The following is a 13,365-nucleotide window of genomic DNA, read 5'->3' as shown; positions in this document are numbered from 1 at the left end:
AATGGTATTGTTTTCCCCTTAGCAAATTAACTTACATTTTACCTCAAGGTCCATGGACGGATACACATTAGTAATACCACTGACCTAGAGCTTCTGTATAGCATAATCTTATAGATACTGTAGGGAACACTCCCTTTTGAAGGACTGCTATACCTTTTATACACATTACTATATTTCTTCAAAAATTTATGTAAATTCATGTACTCTATGATTACAAGTCCCCATAATAAATGATTAACATTTAGTGTTTTGTATGTATAGACAAATGCTAATGATACCATTAACAAATGATTTAATGATTTACACAACATCTATTAATGGTCTACAAACTATTTACTGATGGTTTTTAGTGATTTTAAGTGATTTACAAGCAAACCTTCAGGAGGTTGCAATAGATTCTATTGACTTATTTTCAGCCAAACCAAGACAAATCTACTTTTGAATTTTTGAATACAGTGGGAACAGAGGAAACTGCAAGTGTAAGGCTATCAAAATGTCATTAGAATTCCAGAATCATCCCACCCCTTAGTACTTCTCTTAATTTGCTGCAATGGCTATGTGCTCTCATTCATAGAACAGTAAAATGCACACAAAATCTATCTCGCACTCTCTCTCTCAAACACACACACACACACACACACACACACACAAAACTGCCGTGACATCCATGCCATGTGATCTTGCCAGGCGTTATGCCAAAGGCCAACCCATGTCACTTACCAGAAATCTCATACAGAGAGAATGAGAGAGTGCACAAGAGCGAGCGAGAGAGAGAGAGAGAGAGAGAGAGAAGCAAGTAAGGGGAGAGGAAAGGGCCTTTAGTTATGCAAGAGCTCTTTGTCAATCCTCTCCACAACGTACACTGAAAAAGCATACGAAGCTTTATGACTTTTCTCTGTTTCTCCAACGTTCTTGAGGCAGTAGGCCCTAAGTAACAAGGAGCACATGAGCTCTTATGTTAAATTGTTCTGGAGAGCATGTTTACTGTCCATTGTCTCAGTTCTTGGAAGACTTCCTGAAAATCACAGAATGAGCCAAAGCACCCAAATCAGTTACATTTCATGAATCTCTCTCTCTCTCTCTGTCTCTCTGTCTCTCTGTCTCTCTGTCTCTCTGTCTGTCTCTCTCTGTCTGTCTCTCTGTATTTGTGTGTGTTTGTATTGGTGTGTGTTTGTATTGGTGTGTGTTTGTATTGGTGTGTGTATCTTCATTTAGAATGTACAGTGGGTTAACAGTTAAGGAAACACTGTTGACCAACCAAGTACCATGCCATGCTACACTACCTACAGTTTGATTTAATCTGCCACCCAAAATGTCAACAGTAGTTCAAATAAAGTCAACATACGTCGACATCACTAGTTAGGCTCCATAGGTAGGCCTGTTTATTGTTTATTGATTGCATATGCTTAAAAGGCTTGAAGGATAGAAACAAATGGAAATACAGATCTGTCTCGCCATACAGATTCAAATTTCAGTCCATTTCACACAAGAATCTTTAAACACTATATTATATGGGAAACAATAAGGAAAAACGAAGAGAAAAAGGTTTGAAACCATACCCATAACTAAACACGTCAAAAAGAATAAGGCAATGCAATACTGTATGACGGAACCCACTCCACATCTAAATGACAGGATGTGTGTATTGGACTCAGTTGACCTTGTGATTGGATCTGTGACAACACCACTGGCCCAGAGCAACTGTACATACTGTGCATACAGATGACGCATGAGAAAATAATGTATGCCTGCTCTGTATCACGTACCATGCACATTGTCATCCCATTGTTTCATCATCATCTCTAGAGGGCCTCACAGACAGAGGCCAGATGAATGCCGTTTAGGCCTTTTTTACACAGAGCCTTTGTAGTATGGTTACTCCCTCCCTCTCACCAAGTGCACTAGCTAAACCAAGGAGCCAAAGAGACAGAAATCAACACTAGGCATTTTTCAGTGAGCACTGTAAACAAAGAATGGGAAAATCTCATCTCAAATATTGGTTGTCAAATAAATAACATTTACTCCCACATACTGGAAGTTAAATAAAACATATTCTCTAGACATTACTATAAGGTTGAATATTCATATTACAAAACCAGACTCAAGTTATGGTAGTACAAAAATATGAGAAAATAGTTCTACTGGTCGAGCAACAGAGTGGGTGGATCCTACAATGCTGGAGAATAAACATGAAGGAAGGTAACAAATAAACCTAAACATTTCCTTTACTGTCGATCGCCCCTTATGATAATGAGTCCATGCTGTTCAGTCAAGCATCTGATGATGCAGTTGAGTGAACCCTACAACCTCTCTCTCTTCCCATGTACGTGTCTATCAAAATGTGTGTGTGTGTGTGTGTCTCTCTTCTCACTTCCCCCCTTGGCCCCCCTGTGGAATGTTTTGTAGTGCGGGGCCTATGGAGGAAGGGCATCTGAGGACACGGCACACACAAATACAGCTGTTGAGCGCCATCACAGCTCTTGGCAGCCATCCAACTCAAAGACGTGTGGCGGTGAAGGCCATGGTTAAGAAAAAAAAAGTTAACAAAGAGCACACTCCTTCCATGTACTGTATGTTGTGTTAAACATTGAAGATAAGAGCTTGGCAGTACACCTCGATGCCCTCACTGACTTCCCAGCAATAAAGCAACTACTAAGAAAAAAAGGTGTCATTGTGTGAAGCACACTATATATACAAAAGTATGTGGACACCCCTTCAAATTAGGGGATTCGGCTATTTCAGCTACACCCATTGCTGACAGGTGTATAAAATCGAGCACAGGGCCATGCAATCTCCATATACAAACATTGGCAGTAAAATGGCCTTACTGAAGAGCTTAGTGACTTTCAACATGGTACCGTCATAGGATGGCACCTTTCCAACAAGTCAGTTCGTCAAATTTATGCCCTGCTAAAGCTGCCCCGGTCAACTGTAAGTGCTGTTATTGTGAAGTGGAAACGTCTAGGAGCAACAACGGCTCAGCCACAAAGTGGTAGGCCACACAAGCTCACAGAATGGGACCGCCGAGTGCTGAAGCACATTGCATGTAAAAATCGTCTGTCTTTGGTTGCAACACTCACTACTAAGTTCCAAACTGCCTCTGGAATCAATGTCAGCAAAAGCACTGTTCGTCTGGAGCTTCATGAAATGGGTTTCCATGGCCGAGCAGCCGCACACAACCCTAAGATCACATTGCACAATGCCAAACGTCGGCTGGAGTGGTGTAAAGCTTGCTGCCATTGGACTCTGGAGCAATGGAAAGGCTTTCTCTGGAGTGATGAATCACGCGTTACCATCTGGCAGTCTGATGGACAAATCTGGGTTTGGGGGATGCCAGGAGAACGCTAACCAGCCCCAATGCACAGTGCCAACTGTAAAGTTTGGTGGAGGAGGAATAATTATCTGGGGCTGTTTTCATGGTTCGGGCTAGGCCCCTTAGTTCCAGTGAAAGGAAATATTTATGCTACAGAATAAAATGACATTCTAGACGATTTGTGGCAACAGTTTGGGGAAATCCCTTTCCTATTTCAGCATGACAACGCCCCCATGCACCATCCATACAGAAATGGTTTGTCGAGGTTGGTGTGGAAGAACTTGACTGGCCTGCACAGAGCCCTGAACTCAAACCCCTTTGACCACCTTTGGGATGAATTGGAACGCCGACTGCGAGCCAGGCCTAATCACCCAACATCAGTGCCTGACCACACTAATGCTCTTGTTGCTGAATGGAAGCAAGTCTCCACAGCAATGTTCCAACATCTAGTGGAAAGCCTTCCCAGAAGACTGGAGGCTGTTATAGCAGCAAAGGGGGGACCGACTCCATATTAACGCCCATGATTTTGGAATGAGACGTTCGACGAGCAAGAGTCCACATACATTTGGTCATGTAGTGTATATAGGAAGGCAGGCAGCCAAGTACACGCCTACACACACAATGTGCCTATAGATTTTCGTTTGAATCAATAAGCGGAGAGATGGGAGTCACTCTGTCTGTATATCTTTCTCTTGTTTGGTATGACAGCTCAGATGGATTTCACAGTGTTGAGAGCTGTGTGTGAAAGGCAAACCTGTAGACTTGGAGTGTTGGATGCCAGCCATGTTAGTTAAAGCTACACACACACACACACCACACACACACACACACACAGGGCAAATGAGGCCAACCTCCAACCCGACACCATTCCACCTCATATAGATGAAAATAGAGGGAACATCTTGCAATGTACTGGTCTAACAGCTGTAAATCATCTCCAAACAATAACTAAACAACGTAAAGTGTGTGTGTGGGAGAGAGAGAGAGTTAGAGAGAGAAAGTGTGTGTGTTTGCGTGTGTTTGCGTGTGTGTGTGTGTGTGTGTGTGTGTGTGTGTGTGTGTGTGTGTGTGTGTGTGTGTGTGTGTGTGTGTGTGTGTGTGTGTGTGTGTGTGTGTGAGAGAGGAGTGTGTGTGTGAGAGAGGAGAGAGAGAGAGAGAGAAGAGAGAGTGAGAGAGCAAGAGAGCAGGAAATGAATAAATTGCCACAAGTCACATGCAAGGCGCAAACAGTACAGTAGGCATTGATCACATGTCAGGGGCTTCAAGGGAAGCAGAAAGTGAGTAACATGCCAGTCAGACTCCAGGTCATGGAGAAGCACTGATCTAGTGTGTCACTGTCATTTTTTGCCAACAAACAGCAAAGATGTAGCCTATTGAGATTCTATTGAATCAATAATGGCCTATTACCTCTTCACAAACAAAACAATGTATAATGTATACTCCATAGGCTAAGGCATGTAGGGTACATTTAAACAACTACAGACCCATTTAAATATTACACAGAATTACAAGAGGACATCATAGTTAAATTATACCAAGTTTATAAGCTATTCTCCATGCTGCATAGCCTACTTTATAGTCTACTCCTGAGGCTTCAGACTTAGAATGATTTTCTGTACACCATGATTCACAAATTATGGGAGCACCGAGGACATAAAAATACTATGATATATAAAGTTGAAGCCTATATTATGCCACAAAATATTCTGGTCTGATGGCGGTGAGTCGAGTTGACCTAAATTCACAGTGTAACCACTCTCATTTGGATCCCATAACTTTAAGATCAACAGCTATGAATAGGCTACATTGTATATAACATTCTGTATGTTTTGGGTGTGGTTTGGTCGTCTACATGTGTGTTATAATGCCTACAGCCTACAAAGAAGTGGGGGGCGTTTTTGTTGATAGCGACGCAATGACCGATATATGCTCCACATATCCCGTTAGAAACACTGTATTTCGTTGACTGATAAAAAGTGGTCCCAAAATGTCAGGCCTACATTTCATAAAGTTCATTGTTAAAGTAGCATTTCTAAACATCTGCGCAAATTCCTTTAGTCTAAAATACTGGCGGGTTATATTTTTCAGGAATCCAGTTGCATTAAATCAATGTCACGGTTCTAACAAAATCACTAAATCTACGAAATTTCTAGGCTATTCTACAATACAATAAAAAAGTTAAATCGTTGTTGTAGTTTATGTCAATATCGCTATGTCATTCGTGAATTAATATATCAAGCGATGGATATGAAAGATGGGCAGATTAAATCTAGCCTACATACGAGGAAATAAAACCATATGCGTTATACAAACAAACACTATAGCCTACATATCAAACCACGATTATGACAAATGTTTACCCGATATGGTCGCTCCTCCATAAAAGGTTGCTGTCAGTAGCGGGCACAGCTTTATTTCTTGCGATGTAAAGTTTCCAGGTTCCGTCTGTAGCATAGGCAGGCCCCGAGTTCACCTCGTTTGCTTGCTCGCTCTCATGTCTTGCCTGCTCGCCCCCAGCGCTCTCTCTCTCGCTGCTCTCTCTCTCTCTCTCCAATGTATCCTTGTGCAGGAAGTGAATGACGCTCACATGGACGCTATATGAACTGTGCGCATAGCCGCAGACTGACATCATTCTACAGTCGATACACTTTCATTAAAGACACAGACTCGGCGTTTAGAGATGCTACTGTACAGTCTTTCAGATGTTATGCACTTTACTGTAAATACCAAAAAATATTGAGCGCTCTACGTTATGCACCTCTAAATTATTACACCTTTACTCGATTCTAATGACAGAATTCACGACAAAGTGAATTGTTCAACTGTACCGAAATCTAGCTAAAACTCAAGCACGCAACATATGGAGCGTGAGCGCAGGAGTGCATTTACATGCATGGTTACCTCACGTGGCCTATTAATTGCAAGCTGCGCATGTGTGCAGCTCATAATTTTGGGGACCAACTGCGGGCTACATATTATGACCTCAAGTCAACTGTCCCCTAACTGCTGTATCCGTTTTACTGTAGTGAATCCATATACCACCCACTGCCAGACAACAAAATGTATTTACTTTCACTGATACGTCTATCCATGACTCTATTTCCATAAAATCTGCTATTATATTTACTGTTTGTAGACCATGCCCTTAAATCTCAACTGTGCAGTTGCATGACTCCAAAAGCAACTGACCTTAACCATGTCTGACCAAATATTCCCACACATCATTAAACATATCTTTCAGTGTGTGTATCTCGACAGAGGGTGCAATGTAGAACATGCCCACTGTGAATAAACACATGTATAGTCATTGGTAATGGTTAATAACAATAAGGTCCCCATCATTAATACTGTAGACATTTTATAATGTATTTCCATATACTACACAATTGTATGAGAAAAATCTAAATACAACACAGTATGAAAATTTGTCTCTGTAATCCTATGAAACCATAAATTATCAGTCCACAAACATTGCAAACACCTAAAGCACATCAAGCTTTGCCCCCGTATTCATTATATAACAGGGAATACATTAGCATGGTAAAGAATGACACAAATAAAAACACCAGGAGCAGACACATTTTTAACATTTTATATATACATTTATTCATATGCTCTTCCCAAGCAGCTTTGGTAATATGAAAATGTACAGTACAATGCCCTGAATAACAGCAGCAACGGAGGAAACAATAACATACCATGTCCATTTCACACAGACTTTTCCACATAAGCATTCTGAACAGCTTCGGGATATAGTGAGATGTTGTTAATGAGGGCCAATGGTTGTCACTAGTTACCACAGCCACAAAGTCCAAATTGGCTATATTGTAAAAATTAATTTAAACAAAACATTGCCTTTTGGGCTTCATTTAAGGTTAGACAAAAGGTTATCAGCGGGGTTAAGGTTAGGTTTCAAATCAGATTTTTTAGAAGATAAATTGTAGAAATAGGCAGGGTTTAGACAAATTATTCCTTTGTGGGTGTGGTAACTAGTGACGACCAGGTTCAATGGAGGGTCAACTCACCTGGCATCCATCAACTCAGGGAATAGACTTGAAATGTTGGTGAAAATAACTTGCAACTCTCATTTCATAAAATGTGAATTCTTTACATTCCTCAACTGAATTGATTTGGAATTAACCCCAACCCTACTTGCCATAGGCCTGCTATACATGGCTATCTATTGCATTGTACAGCTACAGTGGCTTCAGAAAGAATTCACACCCATTACTTTTTCCACATTTTGTTGAGTTATGTATTAAATTCTGAATTTTGTCACTGATCTACACAAAATACCCCATAATGTCAAAACAGATTTTTTTTTAATACAAATTATGAATTAAAAATGAAAAGCTGAAATGTCTTATTGACTCAAGTATTCAACCCCTTTGTTATGGCAAGTCTAAATACACTGAGTGTACAAAACATTAAGAATACCTGCTCTTTTCATGACAGATTGACCAGGAGAATCCAGGTGAAAACTATGATCCCTTATTGATGTCACGTGTTAAATCCACTTCAATCAGTGTAGATGAAGGGGAGGAGACAGGTTAAATTATTTTTAAGCCTTGAGACAATTGAGACAAGGATTGTGTACTGTATGTGTGCCATTCAGAGAGTGAATGGGCAAGACAAAATATTTAAAGTGCCTCTGAACGGGGTATGGTAGTAAGTGCCACGCACACTGGTTTGTGTCAAGAACTGCAACGCTGCTGGGTTTTTCACTCTCAACAGCTTCCTTTTTTTGTATCAAGACTGGCCCACCACCCAAAGGACCATCAGCCAACTTGACACAACTATAGGAATTCTTGACACCTTGTAGAGTCCATGCCCTTACGAATTGATGCTGTTCTTGGGGCAAGGTATATTCAGTGGTATGGTATATTCAGTGTAAGTTCAGGAGAAAATAATTTGCATGGTCTGTGTACAATAATAAAGTTTAACATTATTATTACAATTACCTGCAAGATCCCTCAGTCAAGCAGTGAATTGTAAACAATGATTCAACCACAAAGTCCAGGATGGTTTTCCAATGCCTCACAAAGAAGGGCACCTATTGGTAAATGGGTACAATTTTTTTTAAAGTAGACGTTGAATATCCCTTTGAGCATGGTGAAGTTATTACACTTGGATGGTGTATCAACACACACAGTCACTACAAAGCTACAGGTGTCCTTTCTAACTCAGTTGCCAGAGAGGAAGGAAACTGCTCAGGGAATTCACCATGTGGCCAATGGTGACTTAAAAATAGTTAGAGTTTAATGGCTGTGATAGGAGATCCCTGAGGATGAAGCAACAGCATTGTAGTTACTCTACAATACTAACCTAATTGACTGAGTGAAAAGAAGGAACCCTGTAAAGAATACAAATATTCCAAATCATGTATCCTGGTTGCAACAAGGCACTAAAGTAATACTGCAAAAAATGTGGAAAAGCAATTAACATTTTGTCTTGAATACAAAGTGTTATGTTTGGGGCAAATCCAATACAACACATTACTGAGTACCACTCTCCATATTTTCAAGCATAGTGGTGGCTGCATCATGTTATGGGTATGCTTGTAAGGACAGGAGTTTTTCAGGATAAAAAAGAAACAGAATGGAGCTAAGCACAGGCAAAATCCTAGAGGAAAATCTAGTTCAGTCTGCTTTCCACCAGACACTGGGATATTAATGAACCTTTTAGCAGAACAATAACTTAAACACAAGGCCAAATCTACACTGCAGTTGCATACCAAGACAGTTGCATACCAAGAGTGAATGTTCCTGAGTGTCCGAGGTAGTTTTGCCTTAAATCTACTAGAAAATCCATGACATGAAAATGGTTGTCTAGCAATGCTCAACAACCAATTTGACAGAGCATGAAGAATTTTGAAAAGAATAATGCACAAATATTGCACAATCCAGGTATGGACATCTTAGAGAGTAGAGACTCTCTTAGAGACTTACCCAGAAAGACTCATAGCTGTAATTGCTGCCAAAGGTTATTCTACAAGGTATTGAGTTAGGGGTGTGAATACTTATGTAAACTAGATATTTCTGTATTTCATTTTCCATAAATTAGCAAACATTTCTAAAAACATGTTTTCACTTCATCATTATGGGTTATTGTGTGTTGACGGGTGAGATCATTTTTTAAATTGGAATCCATTCTGAATTCAGGCTGTAACACAACCAAATGTGGAATAATTCATTGTGTGTAGATGGGTGAGATTTTTTTTAAAATGTTTTAATCCATTTTGAATGCAGGCTGTAACACAACCAAATGTGGAATAAGTCAAGAGGTATGAACACTTCCTTTAGGAACTGTATGTCAAAAACGCAATTCTTCCTTCTTTTCAGTTTTAACAGGACATACAAATATGAGTGCCCCAGAGTATAAGGCATTTGATGAGTTGATCCTAGAACAATACAGGGTTGTGCTGCGTACCCACTTCGGCCCAATGCCAGTCCTCAGCCATGTCGCCATTTTAAATTGGTCAAAGTAGTAGGGATAGGGATTCTTATGGGTTGTAGCCTCACTGGCTATCACAGACACTATAATGGCACAGATATTAAGGTGAGTCCTCTATCTCTGAACTCCATCCAACGACTGGGGCCGAGTCCCAAATATTTTAAATGGTTTTCTTCCCTTAGTATTGAGCACTGATCTGAAACAGACTGAATAGAAAGTAGCATGGTGGAAACTTGGCTTGCACACTGTTTACAGTTTAAGTACTGAAACAGAGGCTGTGACTATAACTAGGGCCAGACCTTTTCCTGGCCAGGACCTAGGCTTGTGGAAAAGGGGACAAGGAAAGGAGGAGAATTTAGGAGAAATTTATCAGGATTTCAGTACTTAAAATGAACAATGAGAAAGTTATTGGCACATGGTCAGTGAAAACTACAGGCTTTACACATGACCACAATGATAAACATTCTGAATAGGTTTTCATCCTATCATTACAGCCTTTCCTATATTTATCAGATCAGTCCTAGTGTAGGGAAGAAGCTGAGTAAAGGAGGCCATTGGGACACAGCCACAGCCATTGTTTTGGTTGGCAGAGACGGAGGTGTCTGGCTGTGATTGGCTATTGTTTTCTGTTCTCTCTGCGAGAGGGATTCTGGGACCATGTGAGGGAGTAAATGACCACTTCACCCAAAGCCACCCACTGTAACTAACTTGCACTGTTACAGACTCGATGACACAGCTCAAGCAGCAGGCCATGCCCATGGCAGATATTAGTGGCATCAATAAGACACAATCTGCAAACACTAACACATACTCACTTATCCATATACTTTACAGCACGATACTGTTGCTTTTTTTTTAAATGAAAAGACGATGTGTAAAATAATAATGTTACAAAAATAATGTTGGTCACCAAGGGATTTGAATCCAACACCAATACGAACGTATCCTTTATGCTTAGAATTCAACATTTTGCGTGATTTGTTTTCTCCAGTCAAACAGAAGACAGCACGTTTTCCTTTCTAGGGTCTTGAGAGGCATCCCACCCCTCATGGTCCAAACTAAAGTAAGGCTTGTTATTACAGAAGTCTTAGAGTAAGTATGCATCAGCTTTTTTCAGGCAAATAGCACCAGAGTGTAACCATATATTCTGTCCACCTTCTATTCCTGGTCATCCTTACGCCTTCATCGCAACTGTTGCTGTGTGGTAATGTTTTGGTATAAAATGGCTGCTGTGCATTGGGTAGAGGTCTGACATTGGTATATAACAGTGCACACACTGTATATAGACTTTTCCCCCCTACTGTGTTATTGACTGTACGTTGGTTTATTCCATGTGTAACTCTGTGTTGTCGTTTGTGCCGCACTGCTTTCCTTTATCTTGGCCAGGTCTCAACTGGCCTACCTGGTTAAATAAAGGTTACATTTTTTTTAAACAATAAAAAATCCATGGTCACTGTTGTCACCAGAAGCTACATGTCCACAAACACCATGAAGCACCAGCCCAGGCCTCCCACCAGGAACATTGTGACCTGCATACTGTAGATAAACAGGTTGTTAAGCACCCCAAAGTCAAGGCGCCGGTGTCCTAGCAACAGTAGGATGACGGACAGCTTGTACTGCAGCCGCAGGAAGACACGGGCGCTCATGTACTGCAGGCAGAATAGAGCCGACAGCGCCACCCAGAGGAGGGAGGTCAGAAGGCTGCAGCCGAAGTAGAGCAGGAAGCGCAGGAAGCCGTACATGCAGCGTGAGCGCAGGTAAAGGTCAAAGTTGTTGTACTTGGTGCGCACAAGCTGGGTGGTGTGTGCAGACCCACAGGCCGAGTGCATGCAGGTGGTGTGGGGACCATGGAAGCTACGCACACGCCGAGGGATGGGGATCACAGGCATGAGTGGGAGAATTGAGCCACAAGCTTCTGTGGGGAGTCGCAGCAATATGCCTTGTCCTCTGCTTCAGGGGTGGTGGGGGTTAGCATCATTGACTGGCTGAGAGCTTAAAACGGAACCCCAGGCATGGAATGTGGGCCTCTGATTAGGTCTGTTTGGAGTCTGTCGCTACAGGCATCCAAAAGGCAACAAGGCTCTGTAAAGAGGGCACAACACATTTATGTTACATTTTTGTGTTACACACACCAAACTAAATATAGACATTGAAATGAGCGATCCCTTTCCCTCACACACTATGATAGCAGTGTGACATTAGGTCAGCCTTGATAGTAAAAGCAGTAAATCATGGTTTATGCTGCTTATGTCTATTGAAAATGCTCATTCTCAAATATTTTAAAATCTCTATTATGGATGTAGCCTGGGCTTATAGACTTGACTGCTTGGAAACGTCACTTGACATTACAATATGTATCTTATTTATCAAGCTGAAATTGTACATACCGGTCGATTAGAAAAATGATTTCGAGTTATTGAAAGATGTCTTGCGCAATGAATTCTCAGCATTCGATTCGATGCTCATACATGAGTTCCTCAAACTCGTCGTAGTATGCTGTGAAACGACTGCTGCAAGTTATCATGTTATAACTCGTCACATGAAGACCTTTCAAAAACAACAAACAGTAATTACAGCCCTCTGATACATCATTGTATTGACATAGATGGCTATGCTTGCTACAATGTAACTAAACAGGGGCGGTAGTGTTGCTCTGACAACTGGTGAATACATCCTGTCGTAAAATGTTTCAGTCATTCTTCTCACGACAACATCTGAAATTTAAAGGAGAAGGGTTCAATTGTTTTTTTTGTCCAGTTTAAAACTGTGGTTGGTTCTCTTTTTTGCCTTGGGTGTGATAGAGATTGTTATTGTGAGAAAAATGGCTTGCCAGGCTACCTCCCCAAATCCATGTTGCATAGAGGTTAATGATTTCTGTGAATGTGTGATGACAGAGAAAAACTCTTCAGTGTCAATGTCAGTCAAGCCAAACTGCAATATGGTTTTGGAATTAAAAAATTATTGGAGAGAGTTCGGAGAGAGAATATGGCCACATCATGTTATAGCCTCAGAGAACAGAGATCACCCCCAATCTGCCATTGTAATATTGGGAGACAGCTTACTGATAGTTTCACCCTAACACAAAAGGCCTAACCTAAGATTTAGCCATAGCCTGACCACAACAGTCATTCCTAAAGCATGTTGACCTAGTGAGTGTGTTTGAAACCTGTAGATGAATTCAAATGTACATCTAAATATGTTTGATAAAGTATACTTTAAAGTTTAAAGGTCCAATGCAACCTTTTTTAAATCTCAATATCAAATCATTTCAGGGTAACAATTAAGTACCTTACTGTGATTGTTTTCCAGTCAAAAATAAATTGCAAAAGCATTTTCTAAACAAAGAATTTTGCTAGAATTGTCTGGGAGTGTTCTGAGTTCGGAGGGGGAAACTGAAAACGATCTGTTATTGGCAGAGAGATAACTGAACTGAATGACTCTGGCCCGTAGCACTCACTTCTGTGATCATGAAGTGCTTTGAGAGACTAGTCAAGGATCATATCACCTCCATCTTACCTGCCACCCTAGTCCCACTTCAGTTTGCTTACCACCCCAACAGGTCAACAGACGATGCAATCGCCATCACACTGCACACTGCC

General features: G+C 40.9%; 2 protein-coding genes across 2 annotated transcripts in view; both read right to left on the bottom strand.

Moving 5' to 3' along the window:
- LOC109874199 (nucleus accumbens-associated protein 2-like) overlaps window positions 1-5,948 on the bottom strand; it is a 59,538-nt gene extending 53,590 nt beyond the window's left edge. Inside the window, exon 1 of the mRNA XM_020466015.2 lies at window positions 5,674-5,948. The gene's annotated coding sequence lies outside the window, so the exon portion shown is untranslated. The remainder of the gene's footprint in view (window positions 1-5,673) is intronic.
- A 951-nt stretch (window positions 5,949-6,899) lies between these two features.
- Window positions 6,900-12,435, bottom strand: LOC109873512 (transmembrane protein 250-like). Its single transcript, XM_020465169.2, has 2 exons — window positions 12,154-12,435; window positions 6,900-11,848 (listed from the first exon to the last, which is right to left on the bottom strand). Exon 2 carries the CDS (start codon window positions 11,653-11,655, stop codon window positions 11,236-11,238), a length of 420 nt encoding a protein of 139 aa, XP_020320758.1. The 5' UTR covers window positions 11,656-11,848; window positions 12,154-12,435; the 3' UTR covers window positions 6,900-11,235.
- Window positions 12,436-13,365: the final 930 nt, after the last annotated feature.

This window comes from Oncorhynchus kisutch, linkage group LG29, assembly GCF_002021735.2.
Source record: "Oncorhynchus kisutch isolate 150728-3 linkage group LG29, Okis_V2, whole genome shotgun sequence".
In the NCBI taxonomy this organism is placed as follows: Eukaryota; Metazoa; Chordata; class Actinopteri; order Salmoniformes; family Salmonidae; genus Oncorhynchus; species Oncorhynchus kisutch.
This window is presented reverse-complemented; position numbering and strand designations above follow the sequence as displayed.

Excerpts from the sequence above, each read along its gene's own strand:
- LOC109873512 (XM_020465169.2), bottom strand. The coding sequence starts at position 11,655 with ATGCCTGTGATCCCCATCCCTCGGCGTGTGCGTAGCTTCCATGGTCCC.